This window comes from Tachyglossus aculeatus, chromosome 3 (genome assembly GCF_015852505.1).
Source record: "Tachyglossus aculeatus isolate mTacAcu1 chromosome 3, mTacAcu1.pri, whole genome shotgun sequence".
Classification (NCBI taxonomy): Eukaryota; Metazoa; Chordata; class Mammalia; order Monotremata; family Tachyglossidae; genus Tachyglossus; species Tachyglossus aculeatus.
This window is the reverse complement of record NC_052068.1, coordinates 50,603,691-50,626,207: the sequence shown is the minus strand read 5'-3', so window position 1 is coordinate 50,626,207 and position 22,517 is coordinate 50,603,691. Positions and strand designations below refer to the sequence as shown.

General features: G+C 38.6%; 1 protein-coding gene across 3 annotated transcripts in view; it reads left to right on the top strand.

The window, feature by feature from the left end:
• The window catches only part of ARID5B (AT-rich interaction domain 5B), a 171,582-nt gene that overhangs the window by 65,990 nt on the left and 83,075 nt on the right, over window positions 1–22,517 (top strand). For all 3 annotated transcript variants that reach the window (XM_038743511.1, XM_038743510.1, XM_038743512.1), the window contains one exon: window positions 2,394–2,624. In XM_038743511.1, coding sequence (XP_038599439.1) covers window positions 2,394–2,624 — 231 coding nt within the window. The remainder of the gene's footprint in view (window positions 1–2,393; window positions 2,625–22,517) is intronic.

Genomic DNA, 22,517 nt, shown 5'->3' with positions numbered 1-22,517 from the left:
GGTGTTGGTAGAGTTGGTAGATCTGATGCCTGCCCACAAGAGGCTGACCTTAGGGATATAATGACCTCATATCAGCTACTGCCACTGTGGTCTTCCACACACCTTCACCTCCAGTCTTTTCTTTCCTTAGAGAAGGTCAATTGTCCCCAGGTGCTGGAGAATGTGTACTGCTATTGGTTCTCTGAGTTGGCAGAGATAGCTAGCAGGTGGGAGGTAGCCACCTCCCTTTCTCTTTGTTGAGAAGAAAGTGAGATGTTCTTTATCAAGAAATGGCTCTTAAATAAGAAGATCAAAGGGGTTAGTGTTGATTTCTATCAGAATCATGAAGAGAGGAGTGAAATGGGAGGGTATATTGTATCAGTAATATGATGCATGCCTATAGAGGAAGGTACAAAGTCCATAACCAATGAAATTCCACTGCAATAGTGTACTGAGATTTGTACTCTCAGCTGGTTTTGTTCCAAGTTTTATTAAGGCAACATTTTCTCACTTCAAAAATTTGGCATTGGTTTCGTCCCTTCCTCCACCAACTTTAAGTTCATTGAAACAACATTTCAACTTTATAGACTGTAAGTTTTTTGTGGGCAGGGAATGTGTCTGCTATATTGTTATACTGTAGTCTCCCAAGTGCTTAGTACAGTGCTCTACACACAGTAAGTGCTCAATAAATATGATCAACTGACTGACTGACCTCTAATATTTGGACTCTTGTATTATCTAAGAGAGTTTCATTATTCACATTTTACAGGAAGGGAAAACCCGGACAGTGATGGAGACATAGAAGTTTGATGATCTAACCAAATCCACACGATGTCACTGCTAGAACCCCCAATTGGTGATTTGTTTTTCCAGTTTTCTGTATCCCAGCAAGGATATTGCGGCATACCCTTCTTGCAAATCTTCCTTGCCAGGAGAATTTCTGAGCCCATTGTTGGGTAGGGACTGTCTCTATATGTTGCTGAATTGTACTTTCAAGCGCTTAGTACAGTGCTCTGCACAAAGTAAGCGCTCAATAAATACGATTCAATGAATGAATGAATAATAGTACAATTGTAGCTTTTATAGCTGCCTCTTTAGATAGCACATGCATTCTTGAGTTTTAACAAAGTCTGCTAGGGGTCATCAACTTAATTTTTGAGGTACTTTAACTTTGGAGACAATGTGTACTTTAATGAAAGGTATATATTTTTTCTTTTTTGGTGTGCTTAAAAGTCTTAATTTAGTGTGTTTTAGATTTTCTATCATCTTGTATATAACATCTAATTTTGGAACTTTTCTCCAATGTAAACACATTTCCTTTTAATTAAATGAGTCAACTGAAGTGCTGGCTACACATGAACAAAGCAGTAGGCTAGAAAATGTAAACTGTAAAAAAATGTCATCTTGCAAGCCTTGAAATTGCAAGCAGTTAAATATCTCCATTCACAGAGAAACAACCAGCGTGGGGAACTAAATGAACATAAGTAGCAGTATTAACCTCCTATCTATAAAGGTGACATCTACCATCTACACTTTCCACTGGTACTGATTATATTCTGTCATTATATTTTTTTTTCCTAATATACCTCCCACTGGCTTCCAGATGGCTGTAATAGTATTGGTATCCTAAACAACTGTCTTGTATAAATCCCTGCAGCATACTAAGACTCAAATATTGAGTGTTTTTCCTTTGGATAGCAAGTGACATATTTGGGGATTGTTTCAACTGCACTGGTCCTGTATTTGTCAAGAATGAATGGCTAACTCAGTTAACAGGAGGAAGAATTTAGCTCTCCATTGTATGAGTATGGTGAAGTCAGTGGAGACTGTTGTTATTTATAAAGCTTAAAATGATGTAAAGTCCTTCCTAAGGAGAGTATTTTTAGAAAAATAGCGATAGTGAGGAGTAAATACGCATTAAGAACATTGCAATACCAGGCTTCAGTAGACTTGGTGAAGGATTTTCTTCTGAAGGACTTTTGACATGGGTGGAGAACTATTAACAAGACCTCGGAGAGCCTCCTGCTCTTCAAACAGCAATTGTAAAGTTGTATAGGAATGAAGAGGTGGAAAGAAAGGTGAGTTGGGTTGGAGAGGGGTGAAAGGCAGTAAAAGAAACATGGAACATGAGGAAACCAACGTGAAGATGTTTGGGTCCGTAGACATCCGAACTAACTGGTAGGTTTTCCTTCCATGAAAAGCACAATTTTTGAAGTCATTTTCCAGTCCAGTACCTGAAGGTGGATGGACTGTGCTCTGGACAATTGAGCCTTCTGAAAGCCCCACATGCCAGACATTAGAGTTGAGGGATGGGATTAAAGCACATTCAAGATGGCATAGGGAGTTAGTAGAAACTTTTGTGGTCATGATGGCTTTTCTTATGGGCTGATCATTTTCCTTTTCTTGTTTCCTAGGGGAGGACGATGAAGACTCCAGTGTTATTGTCCTCAGCTATCCACAGTACTGTCGATACCGTTCCATGCTGAAGCGCATTCAGGACAAGCCTTCTTCAATTCTGACAGACCAGTTTGTTCTAGCCCTGGGTGGCATTGCAGTGGTCAGCAAGAATCCACAGATTCTTTACTGTCGGGACACTTTTGACCACCCAACTCTGATAGAAAATGAGAGCATATGTGATGAATATGGTAAGTCTTTCTTATTTTTTACCCATAGACTCTCTTTTTGTTCCACAGCTGTTTTTTGTCCAACTGGAACAATGCTGGTGATTTTTTTCTACGAGAACAGTTAACATTCATGTATGAGAAAAACACAAGAACATCTTTCCAATCTTTGTGTAATGAGGTTTTTGGCTCTAGGCTCCTCACCCTCTTCATTTTGCTTTATTGAAACTACAGTTACCACAGGTGAAACCGCCGTGTATTTGGGCAGAAGGTACAGACAAGTTGTTCAACATACAGGTCAGAGTTGTTTCTAAAACCTTGAAATTGGACTTTATGATGGGAAGTTTATATGCAGTTCTCTGCTTAAGGACTTCAACCATGCAAAAAGTGTTTATGGACTATACTCTGTAGGATACTGACAGATGTAATGAAGACTTGTGTGTCTGACTGTAAACTTGCATGTAGTCTGAATTTCTACAATACGGGACCTCTACAATTAAGGTACCTGAGATGAGTATGGGGTAAAATTTAACGATCTGGGAGCCTCACCAGTTTCGTAAATATTTGCCTTATCAGAAATTCTGGCTGATAATTTTGCCTTAGAATCACTTTTATAGTGGACAATTTCTATACCTGTGAAACACTAGACGTTTACCCACCCATTTCCAACCTGCTCATATAGTTCATAACCTTTCTCATTAGATGTCTGCGAGACTAAGCTTTATGGCTTTTCAAAAGAGTTTCCATTTGTTTAGATAGTGATGCTCTTGTTTGGGGAATGTCATTTGGTGTTCAGTGGCTGTGTGAGACTGGGAAGCAGTTGACTTATGAAATGGTCTTTCCAATTGGAACTCCACCATTATTCAATCATTGAAGGACATTTTTATTGCTCATATAAAGCATCTTTTAATGTCAAAGAATTACAGTGCAGTTCTATGTACATTATTGTATTTAAAATGTTTCTATGCAAATGAAAGAGCTCTAGACACTGCAAACCTCACATCTGACGACACAAAGAAGGACATTTTTTGTATGCATATTGTGGTTGAAACTCTGCATTCCACATTCTTTTCAGCCATACACGTACTCATAGGTGAATTTCACCATCAGTAGTGTCTTCTTCGAACACAAAGGTCAACCTTCTCTCTCTCTCTCTTTCTCTCTCTCTTTCTCCGTGTGTGTATATATGTGTGTGTATAGATATATATAACACATATGTAATAGATATTATATGTGTATATATGCACACATGTCTGCAAAATCATTTTTAAAGCAGTATTTGGAATCTTAATCTTTTGGAATTTCCCTTCTAAACATGGCACCACTGAAGCCGCCCACATGAACCTGTCACTCTAGTGATACCTCCTAATTCAATGACACAAAATAAAACTGAAAGTATTGCTTTCCCCCTTTGAGAGTATTCAAAATTAGAGTTTCAACATGTTTGTGCAGCAAAAAATTGTTTTGACCTCTTTAATTAATGAAGTAGTTATTAGTCATTGAGTTGCTATCTAAATTCAATAATTTAAGAAGTTTCCAATCTAATAATGGCCAATGCCATGAAAGTTAATAGGTTAATTAAAAATATAGATTAAGGAGAGCTTTTGAACTTCAATTTTTAGGGCTTAAGTTTGTGTACCCCCTAGTCACCACCACAAAAAAAATTCCCATGAGCTGCAGATTTAAGGACTTTGTGTTTTTCTATTTAATTAAACTCCTCTTTCAAGTGGACAATTTTAGTTCCAGAAAAAAGAAATCTATGCAACAATATCCAGTAGATTGCATCAGAGCCTTACATAAAATGCCAGGTCAATTGTTGTCAAAATTAATTTTCAATGTTTCTTATAAAACTTAGCATCTAATTTTTGAAGACCTTATTTCCTCAGATGAGTAGTGAAAGAGCTTATTTTAATGTTTTTTGTAAAGATTATAAAAGTGGAGGTTTTTCTTTTAAATGCATGTAAAAGACATCTGTTCTCCTGCATTAATAGCTATAATAATTAGAATACAAAATTATGCCACAGTTTTTCTGTAAGGTCTCACCCATTAAATGCAATGTTATCAAAAGTTATCAAAATAACTTTGTTTTACCTGATTCCTAGTTTTGAAAGCTTTTATTAAGTGATTCTCCTTTTAATTGTATGTAAACATTGCCAGTTTTAAAAATTCTCACTCCACTCAGAAAAGGATGGAGATCCAAGGGGCTTGTAACATTGCATTTCTAGATTTTTCCAACAAACTGTCAGTTGGAGAACAATAAAAATTGAATTTGTTACTAGCATTAAACAAATGTTATCAATATTAAAGACTGCCAGGTGACTAAAACACTTCTGTCAGAAAAACCAAAGTGCCAGAGGGCACCAGATTAATTTGTTGCAGAATATATATTCTGTATACACAATTGATTACTTCAGTAATTGGTCAAATATAATTTATGTTGCCTGTGCTATGAAAATCGAATTTTATTAGCCCTATCACCAGGTGGAGGAATATGACTGATAGCAGAAAGTTTATGACATTAGCAACCACACCCTTCAGATTTGAAATTTGTAAATTCCTGCAGAATGAAACCTGCTAAGGTCAGTAGCGGCATTTAGCGTGTTCCTAAACATCCCCCTAAAGTTTATAAACGTATGTTCTTCTTTGCTTTGGACCACAACTGTCACAGGAATTGTTCATTCCTAATCTGGCAAAATGTAAGGGGCTGAAGCCTCCTATTGGCTGTTAACTGCATAGATTTCTTTTTGCTGGAATTAAAGTTGTCCACTTGAAAGAGGTGGTTAATTAAACAGAAAAACATGGAATCCTTAAATCTGTTACTGCAAATCACCACTGTACTTTTATGAAGATATTTAATGAAAAAGTTGGATTATAAATTAAGAGAAAAATTCAAACATGAGATTTCTTCAGGGTTCCATTCAGTATAACAGTTGAGGCATATTGATTTATATTTTTATTGAGATAGCCCAAATATAGTAAATATTCTCTTTTAAAATTAATTATCCTTACTTTGGAAAGGTTATTTTTAGGCTTCAAGGGTTTTGATAGCATACCATATGCTTGCTTCACTGCACTTTCTTTGGATTCATTTGGTGGTTTAGGCTTTGTTCATTGTCTAAGCTGTAACATCAAGCATCTCTTGTGGCATTTTAGCAATAGGTGTTGGGAAAGAATAAACATGCATGTCTGCTAGAATTCCAGTCATTTATAAGCTCTTGTACCCTTGAGGGCAAGTACACTTTTCTTTTAGAATATACAGAACATTAGCAGTGTGGCTCCGTGGAAAGACCACGGGTTTGGGAGTCAGAGGTCATGGGTTCAAATTCCAGCGCCACCAATTGTCAGCTGTGTGACATTGGGCAAGTCACTTAACTTCTCTGTGCCTCAGTTACCTCATATGCAAAATGGGGATGAAGACTGTGAGCCCACGTGGGACAACCTGATCACCTTGTATCCCCCCAGCACTTAGAACAGTGCTTTGCACATAATAAGCACTTAACAAATGCCATCATTTTTATTATTATTATTTAAAGTTAAGAACAGCTAATGATGATGCAATTTAGGGGTGTTTAATGTACTACTAGGAAACTAGATCTTAGTAATAGTTGTAAATTTCAAGTTCAGTAAGTCCATGCATTAGCCTATTGTATGAAAACCTTGAATCTGGCAATAATTCTTTATTTCCTTGAACTCACTATCAGGTCTTTACCCTTTGTTTTATTATTTGATTTCCTCATTGCAAAATGTACACTGTCATTTATATTTGTACTGTGGAAAAAAATACTTTTTTCTACTCTTGCTAGGAGAGCAACAAAAGTGTACAGCACCTTTTAGTACATATAGTTTACATTGTCACGTGGATTGATTTAGCAGGTTAGGGTGAAGACATCTAAATCTAAACAGAGACAGGGTGGTACTACAGATAAATAGGTTGATCCCAGGTACTGGGCTTTATCAGTGTAATCTAAAGGGGAATTTAGTTTATTGATATGGGACTAAAATAATGTTTAAAGATTGTTGAAAAATGATTCATCTGTAGTTAATTTGAGCTTCTGGAAAAAGAATATCTGCAATAATTTGATATCTTTTGCTTGTTTGCTTTTTTTCTCCACAAGAAACAGAATCAGTTCAAAGAAGGGATTTTTTTCTTCAATTTCTCCGTCAAAATTTAGGCTTTGGAAAATACATTTTATTTTCTTGGATACTCATCCCTGTGAGAAACACTATTGCATAAATTGATCCTCAGGGAAGGAGACCACAGTTATTTTTATCTTAAATTTATACAGCACTGTCTCTGAGAAACAGAGTACCTTTAATAGTTATAGTGTGCAGCAAACAAGGTACCAGCAACACCTTGACAAAGGAACCTGTTGCAGAATTTTAATTGAAAAACAACATCATTCTGCCAGATTTTCTCATTCACTTTAAAAAAGATTAATTGATTCTGCAGAGGCCTTCCCCCTTTTCCTGTTTCCAGTTGGATGAAAAGAGAAAGCAGTGATAGGTAAGAAAAGTGAGGATGGAGGAGGAAAACTTGAATTTTTATGAAAGTGGAAAATTATTTTGATGAAGAGCCAGCTAGACTCTGTGTTCTTGCCCACCCCTCCACTTTATTGCTGAAATCAATCCATCAATAGTATTTATATCTCCAGTGGCTACCAATCTGCGCATCAGGCAGAAACTCCTCACCCTCGGCTTCAAGGCTCTCCATCACCTCACCCCTTCCTACCTCACCTCCCTTCTCTCCTTCTACAGCCCAGCCCGCACCCTCCGCTCCTCTGCTGCTAATCTCCTCACCGTGCCTCGTTCTCGCCTGTCCCGCCGTCGACCCCCGGCCCACGTCATCCCCCTGGCCTGGAATGCCCTCCCTCTGCCCATCCGCCAAGCTATCTCTCTTCCTCCCTTCAAGGCCCTACTGAGAGCTCATCTCCTCCAGGAGGCCTTCCCAGACTGAGCCCCCTCCTTCCTCTCCCCCTCGACCCCCTCTCCATCCCCCCATCTTACCTCCTTCCCTTCCCCACAGCACCTGTATATATGTATATGTGTTTGTACATATTTATTACTCTATTCATTTATTTATTTATTTTACTTGTACATACCTATTCTATTTATTTTATTTTGTTAATATGTTTGGTTTTGTTCTCTGTCTCCCCCTTCTAGACTGTGAGCCCACCGTTGGGTAGGGATTGTCTCTATATGTTGCCAACTTGTACTTCCCAAGCGCTTAGTACAGTGCTCTGCACATAGTAAGCGCTCAATAAATGATTGATTTATTGAGTGCATACTTTACTTCGATTTGTACTTCCCAAGCGCCTAGTACAGTGCTCTGCACACAGTAAGTGCTTAATACGATTGAATGAATTAATGAATGTGGGCAGAGCACTGTACTAAGTGCTTGGGAGAGTACAGTGTAACAGAATTGGTAGATACGAATAGGGAAGGCATTTACTTTGTTAAGATTGATGAGAATTTATATGAAGTAAATGTCTTTTTCTTTTGCCATAGTAGGGGTTATGGTTTTAGTGTACTTGTGTGTTGAGCGCTTAGTGCAGTGCATGCCACATAGTAACCATTTAACAAATACCATTAAAAAAAATCTTCATTATTGATCTCGCTTTACAAGAATACACCCATTGTATGAGAGTACATAGAGAAGCAGCATGGCATAGTGGATAGATCACGAGCCTGGGAGTCAGAAGGTCATGGGTTCTAATCCCAGCTCTGCCTCTTGTCAGCTGTGTGAGCTTCTGCAAGTCACTTTACTTCTCCATGCCTCAGTTACCTCATCTATGAAATTGGGATTGAGACTGTGAGCCTCACGTGGGAGAGTGACTGTGTCCAACCTGATTTGATTGTATCTACCCCAGCGCTTAGTATAGTGCCCAGCACATAGTAAACACTTAACAAATACCATAATTATTATTATTATATTCCAGTTCACCCCTAGACATTTCCCGACTGACAACTAAGACATTTCGTTAAGTCTCTTGAAGACTAGCGGCTAAGACATTTAGTTGCCTGGGGGGCATAATTGTTTGGCTAGGCAGAAGCTTAGGTCATCAAGTCTTCCACAGATATGGTTTTCTTTGAAGTAGCTGGTTGGGTTAGTGGATTGGTAACAGTGGTAATGGCCTATTATTGACAACCTTTATAAATTCCATTTCTAATGATACAGTAGGTGGAAGTGCTACAAAGGGAAAGCAGTAGAGAAACTATAGAACTGTACATTTTCCTCATACAGTATTATATATGGATATTAATCTGACTAAAACATCTTACAGGCCTATCAAATACCTTATCTTGTCCAGGTAATGGATGAAATATTGAGTTAGTGTCCAAGCATACAGAAACCCAGAAGGTAGAATTATTTTGGTATAAATCTCAGAAGTCAGAGTATCCAGACCAAAGGAATACAATGGATAGAAACATATCTCTTCTATTAGAGGTTAATGGAAATCATTTTCTTGTTATTGTTGTAAACCAAACATAAGTGTAGTGTGTGGGAAGGTGGGATTAGTGGATTTCTTTCTTTAGCTTTTAAACATGAAAGTAACTTTTCAAATTGTTTTGGACTCCATTTATAGCAAACCCCGCTCAATAGGTTATTAAAAAGTCTTTCTGGACTCTTGGGTACAATAAACTCTAGTTCACCCCAGAAGAAGGTATTTTTGTCTATATTGGCTAATCTTTCACTAAACATTTCATCTCAGAAAGAAGCAAAGTTGTATCCCATTATACTACCAATGTCAACATATTTTTCCACAAAATGAAATGGACATTTTTGTCATGAGGAAAAAAAAACACCATGGGAAAGAGACAGGCCAGTGAAATATCGTATGTATAGTCACTCTGGAGAGAGGAAAAGCCACACTGAAACCACATTTACCTACTCAATTACAAAAATGTTTTAAAAATTAAAATACCTCTTAATTGCCCCAGCCCTCTACAACTCCAAAGAGTCAGGGTTGGGTGCCGGGAGTGTTGGGTTCCCTCAGCCCAGGGAATTTAATCAGCAGTAGTGACTTTCAGGTCTGAGGTTTGCAGTGAGGGGTACCCAAGGATTCATATCCTAAAACAGAGGGGAGAGCAGGATGAGCAAAGAATGGGAGGAGGGATGTTTATGTAGAGCTCCTTTAAAAATTAGCAATGCTTGGGATTCTCCAAGGGATGAAAAGCAGGAAAGTAGACCTAGGTCTGCATCCACATTTATGCTAGTTTGTTAGGATGTTGACAGGACTTTCATTGCACAACTTGCTTCAATTTTCTGCTTAGAAGGCCTTGGCGTACCACATTTGGCATCTTTAATGAAAAAATTACAGGTCTAATTTCAATAAATGAAATGCATGTGAGCTTTCCTGCTTCTGTCACTTCTTTATTCCTGTGACATATAAATCATTTCCCTTTTTAAAATTGCATCTTTGCCCAAATTAAATCTTGGTAATGATATTTTCAAAGCATAGCCAAGTTACTGGCATGGAAACAGGCTGTCCTGCATATGCAGAAAATCTTTTCTGGATGGTTGGCCACCTTTATTCTCCATGTTCACTTTGGTGGTAGGGTAGCAGAGTAACTCATGGGGAAATGAAATTCCCCCATTGGTTGCCTCTTTGGAGAATGCCAGTTCCAGTTCCCTCCCTCCGTTGATATATTTAAAGTATCCTATGAAAAGAAAGGAATCAGTGGTTTCCTCTAAGATTGGTTTCCTCTTTGGTCCCCTGATTTTAGAACCATGCATTGAGGTCATTTTATCTGCTTCTATTGGAAAAATAGGTTCCATCCTAGGAACTCCATATTAATCCCATGAAGAGAGTTTAGTTTCATGACAGTCTTATCCTCTAGTCCAAGTTGTACTGCATCCTCTTAGAGGTCCAAGTAAATTTCTCTAGGTTAGACTGTGGGTGAGGTGATGAACAATGACCTCTGATAAAATATAAATGAACATTTTTCTAGATGAAAAAGAGAAAATGGTGGAGTCAAAGCAACTTGAACCTAGTGGAAAGAGCACAGATCTGGAAGTCAGAAGGACCTGGGTTCTAATCCCATCTCTGCCACTTGTCTGCTGTGTTTCCTTGGACAAGTCACTTCACTTCTCTGTGCCTCAGTTACCTCATCTGCAAAATGGGGAGGAAGACTGTGAGCCCCATGTAGGACATGGGACTGTGCTCAACCTGATTATCTTTTATCTAAACCAGTGCATAATAAGGTGCCTAGCACATAGTAAGTGCCTAAAAAAATACCATTAAAAAAAAACTTGAAGGGATGACAAGCCACCTCTGACTTGACTTCTAATTTCCAACAAGAAAACCAGCTTCTAAATTCAGGAATAAAGGGAGTGTGTTCCAATCTCAAAGCTAAACATCATCATCTGCCCCCCTCATCGGTTAGCTTCAAGTGGAGCATTTTCAGATCCGGATGTAGAATGGCAAAGGCTCATTACATTAGGATTTTTTCATCATCTTTGCTTCCTTAGGAGTTTTCAGCCTTTTTACTGAGTCAAGTATTTCCCTTTCTCAATAGATTGAATTCTTATTATGGGTCTTTTTTTTTGTTCTTTGTCCAAATATAAATTCTCCTAGGAACCCCTAACATCTGTTTTTACCAAAAGAAAATTTTATTCTTTTTTCTCACTGTCATCTGATGAGGATCACAGAGCCTTTAAGCTGTTAAAAAGAGCAAGTAGATTCTTCAAAGCTGGGTTGTGTTCATTCCGCGTGAGGAGGAAAGTGATGCGTGAGTTTGGCCAAAGCATCTCTTGTGCCCAGGGGTTACCGATTGAACTTTCCAGTGCTCATGCTTCAAAATTCAGTTTGGAAAATGAGTAACAGCATCTGCATTGGTAGAGAACAGGGTATCGACAGATCCTTCACTTTATAATCTGCAGAGGTTTTATGGATCGGGAACAAATCCAACACTAATCAGAGTGTAGGCTGGATTCCATCCAACAGGTATTCAAGGGGGAAAATGGAGAAGACTTGTGTCTGATAAAGTCAATCATCATGAGGAAGAGAAGTTGGTAAAGAACGCTTAATTGCCACTAGCTCTTAAGTCAGTCTGGAAAGTTAATGGATTCTTCGTTAGTTGTCAACAAGGACAAAGACTCCTGTTTTTCTATCCCCAGGGTCATCAGGTTGTCTTTCAGTACTGGATGAGGCTGATTTTTGGTTTTTTTTTTTTTAAAAAGGACAAGTTCAGCCAATAGCATTTTACCCATTCATTTTCTAAAATGAATGCCACATATATTTTAACAAAGATTGAATATTTTAATAAGGAGATCAAAAGGCTCCAGAAGTTGTACCTTGTAAGTTCCCAGCCTGCTTCCTTCTCAGAAACAATGAAAGTTTGATGCTAATTGGTTCTTTAGAGATTTGGTTCTTATTTAAAACCCAGACAGAATGCATTGTTATGAATGTTTTTTTTAATGAAAATGTGACAAAAATGGAAAACACTGGGAAGCCAATAGAGATCTCTGTATTTTATGATAGGCTAATGTAGTTGTCTACTAGGGTGTGAAAGAAGAAAGGTCAGGTAGAGATGTGTGGTAATTTAGAGGAACTTTGAGTTCACATTGTGGATGAGCACTATTGTCTTGGATCAAGGTACCTAGCTTTCTTGAATCATCAGTTTACTCATCCTTAAAATAGCATTGGTGAAGGGACACATTATTCACATGCATTAGTATCATGGTGACAGGTACCATGTAACTACACAACTAGCATTTAATTGCCTGTTTTTGGTTGTCTTAATGGTACTGGGACCAAATCCAAGATAATTGACCCACCCTTCCTCATGGCAACCTAGAAAGCCTACTTAAGTCTTCTAATACATCTTAAACAAAAGCTGCAGTGCTTGCTCTTCCTCCAACTTTAAAACAACTAATGCATCACTTTCTTGGCTGGCTGGAGTGAGCAATCTATGATAGCAAGCCAGTGCACATATACCTTCAATGGAATGAAATGAATTTAGTAAAGCAATAGTGTGTGTGTCAGTTTTCCAGAAGGCTGTTACAAATAATGAGGAAAATTATTCTATGGATCTCAAGATGTATCTTGGCATTGTTCTTTGGTTATTTAAAACCACTTTAATAAAATTGTGTTGAGTGTTTCTTTGTTCAAAGTATTGGGTTATAGAGCAACATGGTGCAGTGGAAAGAACATGGTCCTGGTTTCTAATTTCGGCTCTGTAAATTGCCTGCTGTGTATGAACTTGGGAAAGTCACCTAACTGCTTTTTGCCCTAGTTTCCTCATCTAAAAATTAGATGTTTCTCCCTCATACCTAGACTTTGAGCCCGGGGTGAGACCTCATTATCTTCATCTACCCCAGAGCTCAGTACATGGCACATAGTAAGTGCTTAACAAGCACCATTATAGCATGGTAGTAATATAGTTGGTATTTTCATCTTTATGTTGGACTATAAGTTACATTCGATAGTACATCATCACTGGAATCTAATTAAGCACTTGAACAGCCGTAACGGTATTTTAATTCTGATGCCTACCACCAGAATTCTGCATCGTCCTCATTTGTGCTTGGATCTGCCATCTTTTCCCCCTCTTTTTCCTGGCCAACCAAGGCCTGTTTTGAAGTCCTAAGATTAGCAAAGTGATGGTAGGAAGCCGGGTATTTTCTCCTTCAGCAAATTTAGCCTCAGAAATATTCTGACCACTTAGCTCATCCTCTAGATTGTAAACTCAGAGTGGGTAGTAACCCTACCACTTCTGTTACACTTGTCTGCTGTGTGGCTTTGGGCAAGTCACTTCACTTCTGTGCCTCAGTTACCTCATCTGTAAATTGGCAATTGAGACTGTGAGCCCCACATGGGACAGGGACTGTATCCAACCTGATTTGCTTGTATCCACCCCAGTGCTTAGTACAGTGCCTGGCACATAGACGTGCTTAACAAATACCACAATTATTATTATTACTATTATTGTACTCTCCCAGCTGCTTAATTCAGTTCACTGCACACAGTAAGCTCTCAGTAAATACGACTGCTTGATTGAGATGGCTGTGAGTTCTGCAAGCAGAGGGGGCTGCTTTTCAGTTTGGATATTTTCTTCTAAAGAGCCCCAGGCTCTGCTGCCTAAATTTTGATTGCAAATTAGAGAAGCAGTGTGGCATAGTGGAAAGAGCACGGGCTTGGGAGCCAGAGGACACGGGTTCTAATCCCGATTCCACTGCTTGTCCACTGTGTGACCTTGGGCAAGCCACTTCTCTGTGCCTCAGTTACCTCATCTGTAAAATGGGGATTAAGATTATGAGCCCCATGTGGAACAACCTGATTACCTTGTATCTACCCCAGCGCTTTGAACATTGCTGGACATGTAGTAAATGCTTAACAAGTACCATTATTGTTATTATTATTTGAGCATTTAGCATTTTCATAAAATATGTTATAAGGGTAAGCAAGTCTTTGTAGTTGCATCGAAGCTGGAGTCTTCTTGGATGCCACTGCCTCACCAGTCTGAAAAATATGCAAATTATATACAAGACTCTAAGTACAGAGGTTTAGCTCAGTATTACAATTTTAAACTTCACCAAAACAAAAACAGGACATGGCTAGAGGGGAAGTAATGATTAATGCATAATAACGTGTGTAAATGTTCAGTACATACACACATTTATACACTCACAAATAGTATGTAATATAACAACTGCATATCTGCAAACATAATCCTATTATTTTTAATGGAAATATTTTAAATTCTTGGTCAGACCTTTTTATTATTTTGCTAATCCAACAGCAGAGTAAGTTAATAACGATCCCCAGATGTTGTTTATAGTGATAGAATTTTTCAGTTGTGAAATAATATTTTCTTTTTTTGATGCGAGTGATATTTCTTAAAATGCTCTGCAGCATTTAAATAAAAGTCTGATGGCAGAACTGTCTGTATGCCCAATGTAATTGCATCTGTTAAGTGAGGCCTTCATTCTTCACATTTTTAGCTCTAATTGCTTTTTTTCCCATACATCTAAAAATAAATATTTGCAAGTTTTGCATTCTGTCACTCACTGTATTACCTAAAATATTTGTGTACTGAGCAAAAAATATGTTGATAAAGGTAGCAATGGCTAGAGAAGGCAAGTACTGAGTAGTGAAATAAGATAAATACATTTGTGCCCATTTAAATGCAAAGTGATATCTTATTTTTAGACTAAAGAGATTTGACTTATGGAAATATTTAAGATGTATTTTTTTTAGAGAAGATCCAGATTCGGAAATGATCCCATTGTTGTGTGGTAGGTACTTGAGTTGATTTTGACAAGGCCAGAGACACCACTGGGGAAATGGGGGGTAGGGAGGAGAGATTAACCAGCTTGGAGATTACCCATGCCTCTTGATGTTTCTCTCTTCTCCTGTCCTTCATTTGACCGCACCTCCAACATAGGGTTGGCAGTTGAAGAGAATGAAAGGCAACTTCAGAGTTATTTATCTAATTGTGAACAGCCAGGGACTGCACCCAGCATATACATTGGCATGACAGGGAGTGTTTTTTGTGTGTGCACAGTACGGTAAGGACTGTCAGTCCTGAACCAGACTTTCCAGCCATATTTAATGCCAATGGATTTTTTTTTTAAATCAACTTCAATGGTGTCAGTGTCAAATACAAAGGTCAGATATCATGAACGATCCTTGAACCGTAAAGAATATATTGAAACTAACCACAAAGGTAAGATATTGGCCAGATCTTCTGAGGCTAAATATATCTTTTAGAGAATTTTTTTGCAGAAAATTCTGTTTTGGATCTATATACATATTTATCCAGGACCGGTTTAGCATCAACTTAATGTTAGGGAGACATGGGATTGTGTCTACTTAGCTACTCTCCTAAGCATTTAATGCAGTGCTCTACACAGAGTAAATGCTCAATAATTGCTGTGGATTGATTAGTGGGAATTGCATCCTGGAGAAAGAGGACCAAACTTTTCCACTCAGTCTCACTTCCAAACCTAATCTGGGAAACAGAATTCCCATTCGACCGGCAAGTTAGTACTTCAGGCTTTTCAAGCTCCAGTCTTGTTCCCTCACCCCACTGCTGCACTATTCACCTGACACCGGTTGTCTGGTCGCATCTGCCAGTCAGGTAGACCACCTCCAGGCCAACCAAGAGACAAGATATGGTATCACATTAAAATACCTCGACTCCACAATTTACAGCACTTCAGCACTTTGGAGTTGCATTGTGATTGAAAATACCAGTATCAGAGCCACAGAGTGTGAACTGCTCACTAGTTAGGAATCACTAGTGCTGATAAAACACAGGGAGGATCTGTAATTGCTTGTTTCTTCACCTGCCTCTGGGTTGTCTTAGACAGACATGGGCATTAGACTGTCTATGCATTTCTCTGATCCTGGCCTCCATTCTATTTGCATGAATCAACAGATGAGCCGTTTGGCTTTTCCTTTTAAGAATACACATGAATTTCAGAGCCTCAGTAGAATATTCAGTGACAAATGGCATTTGAATATTTTTTCCTCGTTCCCCAGGGTGGAAGGGACTCCATCAAGGTACATGTTCTGAGGGCTCCCTGTTCCAAAACAGTCTCCATGCTGGGCAGCAAAGCATTTCCTCTTGGTTATAAGAGTGTTCTCCCAAGTTTTGCAGGTCATTCTAGGTAAACAATTTTGTGTTTAAAAGATGGTGTCAGGTTGGAATCACTTATATGTTTTAATGTGGAATGAATTTAGTGATGTATTTTACTAGTCTGATGCCAAGTTTGCTTCCCCCGCCCCCCCCATCCAGTGCTTGTTTTTGTAAAATGTGTGGTTGTGTTTTCAATTCACCTAGCAAACCTATGGTAAGATTCACTTTTATCAGTGCAGCTGGTGGATTTATGCCCTTTTTTAAGTTTCTAGTAGATGTGGCAATGAATTAATTATTTTATGGGAGCATTTTTTAGGCATCTTTTTCATATGTACTCCTTCCTGACATCCCGATTGCAAGAATCTCAGATTTCAGTCTCTTCTGGACCACCATGCATGCCAGTGCTCTTGAGCTTTGTCTTGGAAGAATTTTCAATCAATCAGAATACCAAATTTACATTGTTACATTCCCTGAGGTGTTCAGGCCTTGGAATCAGCAATTGTTGCACATAGAGACCTTCACAGCCAGTTTATATGCCAGCATTCCTGACATTAGTACAATGGAAAAGAGAAGTGGTTTATGTTAGACTATGGTCACATTCCTCTGATTAAGCTCACTCAAAAAAGACAACATTGTAATATTTTCCAATGACTGTTTATCATGAATGACGTCAGCCTTAGTTGAAATTGCTATTATTTCTCCCTAATGCTTCTTGGTGCCTGCATAATTTACGACACTGGCAGCTGTGGGCATATGAAATAACTTTTCACAACCTCCATACAATAGCAAAGAACACGGTGTTTTTGTTGTTAATTATTATGGAACTTTAACTTTTTTTTACAAAGGGACATAAAATATTGTTGAGGTATTTATGGTTTCAGCTACTTTTACATGGATCTATTTTACTTCTGGCTAGTTCTTAACTAAAGCAATCATTTGTGGTTATTGTGCCTCAGGAGATATTATGTCAGAACTGGTTTAAGAGTATTATTATGTATCACATGTCATACATTGCATGTCAGCACTTGAGGCCGTCTTTCAATAAAAACAAACGTAATTTTAGTTCATGCTCTTTTAGGGATAGGCTATTTGTCAGCTTACCTGAGTTCATTTGAAGGTGTATTAAATACCTTGAGCCTATCACAGGCTTATATAACACTCTTTGCGAATTTCTCTGTGGATTTAAACCATTCCAAAAAGCTCGTGTTCATTCAATTCATGAGGTAGGACTGCTTCCGAAAGTGAATCATCATCATCTGCAGCAGCATTGTTAACAGAGAGTGGTTAATAACATCTTCCAACGAACTAGAATTGTTATCCACTATTTTGTGGTTTACCGTATTTCCAAGGCAGGGATTTCTGCTAAGTAATGCTGATACTAACAGTCAGAGCCAACACTAGCAAGAGTGATGTTTCAGCTTGGTTATCCTCTTCGTTCGCTAAAAGGAGGAAGCCACAAGATACATTCTGGAGATAATTCTTGGGAAAAGAATGGCAAAAGTTGAGAGCAAGCCTTAGTCTTCAAAAAATTACACTCCGGGGAGGAATGGCAAACTTTGAATTAGTATGTCATTCCCCTTAGCTCTAAATGCTGTACATATTTTCCAGTCCTTATTTAAAGCAAAATAGGAAGGGCGGGCCAGAAAGTTTTTACAAAGAATGAAAACACATTAATGACTCATATGAACAATCACCAATTTTTCTCAACATATAATTACTTAATTATGCACAACCCAAATAATTTGCATGATAACCATTACTTCCCTCTTTCATCCATCTGTCTTTAAGACACCTAAACAGTGATCAGCTAAACTGCTTATCTGCAGTGGGGAAATCTACGTTCTTGGTGCTTAATGGTTGGATGAGACCTGAAACTGGAGAAATTTGGTAGGAAAAAGCAGTCTCACCAACACAATTGTCAGGATGAGCTCTGCAGCAAAACACAATTTGAGCAAAGAGCTTTGGGCATTTTCTTTAGCTTGAATTCAATGAGGAAATTGTGACTTTTATGAAACCAGCATAAATTTACATGTATCTGTCAGAGTTTTAAAATTAGACAACATGCCTGAATGCCCTGGAAATGAGTCTGCCATCCAGATTTAGAGTTCTTCAGTTTTTTTAATTAAAGACATTTCACAAGCCAACACCAGTGAAAAGAGGATTGAGTATTACATAAGAATGGAGCAAAGTTTGGGGTCTAATGAGTGAATATTTGGTAGTTGTAAAGCAGATAAAAGATGGCCAAATGAGAGACAGAGTTGGAGTTTCAGAGATTTTAATCAAGATTGAAGTTAGAAGTGAAAAGGCCAAAGTGCCATTTGCTGAAGCTCTCTCTCTGGCACAGTTTCAAAGCTGGCAGGACTGACTAGGGGACTGTGATGCGTGTTAATGAGCAGTTGTGGCACTTAACTGAGATCATGGGATTGTCACATGAGTTTATATAAAACTCAGAAGATAGGAGAACAGGGTTTTTGCTGCAGAATGGTTGTTAGGCACACAAAACAATTAAAAGAAACTTAAAGACCACATTGTAAAGTCTCACAGCTGGGTCTCAAAGCTGGATTTTGAATTCTTTAATACTGCTGATAAATATAGTTATTTAAAATTGTTTTTAGCTACAGATGTTATGCCATTTTAAAAACTTAGACTAAATACTGTCAGTTCTTGTTTGCTTTTTTAGTATGGAGTTCATTTATTGAAGAAATTTAAAATGTAAAACATCTGGGGAAAAAACTTGTTGTGCACCAAGTCATTTTTAAAATGTGTACATTTCAGAACTTCTCTTGTGTATTTGTTTAGAAAGACTGTTAAGCTCTGTAAACAGAGTGTACATGACAAAGTAATATGAAAGAGAAAGTTCGCAGGACTGTGAACCCAGATTCAATTTGCTATCACAAATGTTAAAGAGTTTATCAGAGAGGAAAGATATTCTCAAAGGGAAAATAGAGTAATTTTTATCACAGTCAGGAACAGTTACAACAATGACACTTCCCCTTCATGAAATGTGTGAAGAGAAAATGCTCACTCTGATCTAATCCTGTAAAGGATGTGATGTTTATGTCTAAATAAAGGGGTTCATTTATTTAGGCATTTCAATGCATGAGTTAGAGCTGTACAGAACCAATCATGTAGAAATAATAGACTACCACTGGAAGTGCTGTACTATTGTGGTTTTAATAGCTCTCCAGTTCTGTTCAACAATTAGTCCATAGATTTTATAGCTGGGCCTTTAAGAATTTGGCATATTCAGTACAATCACAGTAATTGGGAGGAGATACAATACAGAGAGAAGTCAGAGGAAGAAAATTATTAACAATCTGTAGGCCTTTGTCTTTGTAAAATATCCAAATGGATTATTCAATTTTGTGAATATTTTCATAGTTCACAGAATTTTGCATTTCATAAAGTGTTTGGAGTTTGAAAATTCAAGAACTCCAAATTGCCCTCCAAATTCCAAAATTCTAGCAAAGAGGTCTACAGAACTCTCTCTGATAGCCAGTGTCTTCTGAGAGGGAGATAAATTGAGAAACTGTGTTATTTTTCAGGGGGGTGACTGTTCCTTAGCAACAGAATCACTAGGACCTTAAAAATTGAGGTCATTTGTGTGCTTCATGGATAGGAAAGATGCTATGAGTAAGGATTTTGCTCCCAGAGTCTTGGCCAACAATTCCCACCTCTCCACAGTTTTGCCACGTTCTTCCCTGGATTTTGCATAGATTAAAATTCCAGAAGTGGCTAAATGCCAGAGGTGTTGTGTTTTCTGTGAAGAGTATGAAAGAAACTGAACTGGGTAAATGGAATACAAATGTCAAATCCCATCAATTTTTGGTACTTGCTTTCATTGTGTTCATAATCTATTTACTGTATTCTACTTTGCAGTGTCTAAATAGCTCTAAGGAGAGGAGTGTTGTGAATCTGGTGCATTTGATATGCTGTTTATTTTAGGCACGTTCTACAAAATATCACCAGAATATCATATTCTATTTGTGGGTATAAGGGATGTGGCTGCACATCTGAAATGCAATAAGATTTGTAAGTCTAGGTGTTAGAAAACTGCAATGTGCTGGAAATCTGGCAGTAACCGATCGAAGTGCAGAAGGCCTTGATGAGGAGCATGCTGTGTCCAGACCAGGGATCAGCTGAAGGGTGGAGGATTAGAGCAGAGGGCCCTGTGGGAGTATGGAAGAATCAATGAGAATGGGATAGGGATGTTGAACTTTAAAAGGAAAATAATAGGAGCTCTGAACAGAGAAACTGCATGGCCTTGTGGAAGAAGCATGGGCCTGGAAGTTAGAGGACCGTGGTTCCATTCCCAATTCTGCCAGTCGCATGCTGTGTGACCTCGGGCAGGTCGCTTAATTTCTCTGTACATCCATTTCCTCAACTGTAAAATAGGGATTAAATACCTGTTCTCCCTCCTATTTAGACTGTGAGTGCTATGCAGGACAGGGAGTGCATCTCACCTTATTAATTTGTACCTACCCCAGCTCTTAGAACAGTGTTTGACACTTAACGAATACCATAAAATAATAAAAAAAAGTGAAAGTATTGGGGGTGGGGTGTGTGTGTGTGTGTGTGTGTGTGTGTGTGTTCTAAAGCAGTGTATTCCTGTTTAGGACAGGTATTCAAGCAGCATACACCTGTTCAGTTATCAGCATGGAGATCTTTGGTGGATATTTACAGTGACTGGACTCACTGACTCATTCTTTTTCACAATGATAACACTTCTGTATGGTTTGCTTCTCTCATTGGTAGCCTTGGACTTGGTCGAGGTTGAATGAAAGCAGTCACTATCTTCAGGTTGTCAGATTCTCCCAGGATCCACACAGCTCCCCATTTGTATGTTCAGTATTAGAGGCCCCACTGAACATTCGGGCCATTACCTAGTAGATTCAAAGATATTGTCCCATTTGGGTGGAGCATCAGAGAAGTGGAATGCTCATTGGACCCTCCAGGCTACCCAGGCTGTCAAGTGAGATTCCTGGGATATAGCCCTCAGGACCTGGAAATTCACCTCCAAGATTCCCACTCAGTGTTGCTCTCTTTTCATTTTCAAGGGAGGAGTCAGAGCAAGATTTCCCACAGGCACCCCCCCCCCCCCCCGCCCCAGTATCCTCTCAAGTATCTGTGGTACTCAGGTGCTCACTCAGTTCCTTCTCCTTCTCTCTGCCCACTGATTTTCCTTGCCATTTTCCTTTCCTTTTGAGATGAGGGGACAAGAAGGGGTGTTGTGGCAGGAATAATGACTTAAGGTCCCCTCCACTCATCTGTTCCTTCTCTCTTTCTGCCAGAGTTGAGTGCTGGAAGGGACCAGAGTCGGGAAAGGGCATGCTAACTGTGGTAGGATTGTGACTCCTCCTCCTTCCCTATCTACCATCTCATGCCTTTGGCAAGCACCATACTTGCTACACTCTTGTGCTTGGGGTATCTTCCCGAAACCTGAAGAGAGGTAGTCTTTCTCTTTGGTCTATAATAACAATTACAAACCGATTAGCACCAGCTGTTCATTACATGCTTTTTTTTACCTAGAGGTTGAATCTTGATCCAAAGTTTCATGCTTCTCATCCAAGCTCCACAATACTTATATAAATATTCATATACTCTGCTATTTCCCCTATCCTTAATCTATATTAATGTCTGTTTCCCTTTATTGACTGTAAACTCCATGTGGGTAGGGATTGCTTCTACTAAATGTATTGTATTGTACTTTCCCAAGTGTTTAGTACCACACACTGCACACAGTAAGTCTTCAGTTCACACCACTGATTGATTTATGACTCCCCTTCTTTCTTAAAAACATTAGCTGTCCTTTATACAAAGAGATTGTGTTCCCCAAATTCCTTTCTAAAAACTGCCAGTCCTCCTTCCACTCATATATATTGGTATTGGAAAACTCATAACAGTTTAGTATCAACTTAATCAAGCCCTTACAGCAAAATTGGAACTGTAGTTGTTTCTATGGAAGGTATACTGATTGGGAAGGTGATTGAAGATTCCTGTGTTCATTATAAAATATGGTTGGAACAAAACCATAATGGTGAGAGAAGGGAACATGTCTACCAACTCTTATACTGTACTCAAGTGCTTAGTTCAGTGCTCTGCACAGAGTAAGCATTCAGTAAACACGATTGATTGATATGATGGATAATGAATATACTATTAAGACACCTTTCCTCTTACTTTAAAAATTAATGGGCACACCTTGCATCTGACATAACTCCTCCCAAGAGATCTCCTGCCTCCTTTCAAAATCTATCTCTTTCACCCTCACCTTCTACCTCTATCTTCTCACCTTATAAAAACACTTGTGTTCACCCTTCTTCCTTCGCTGAC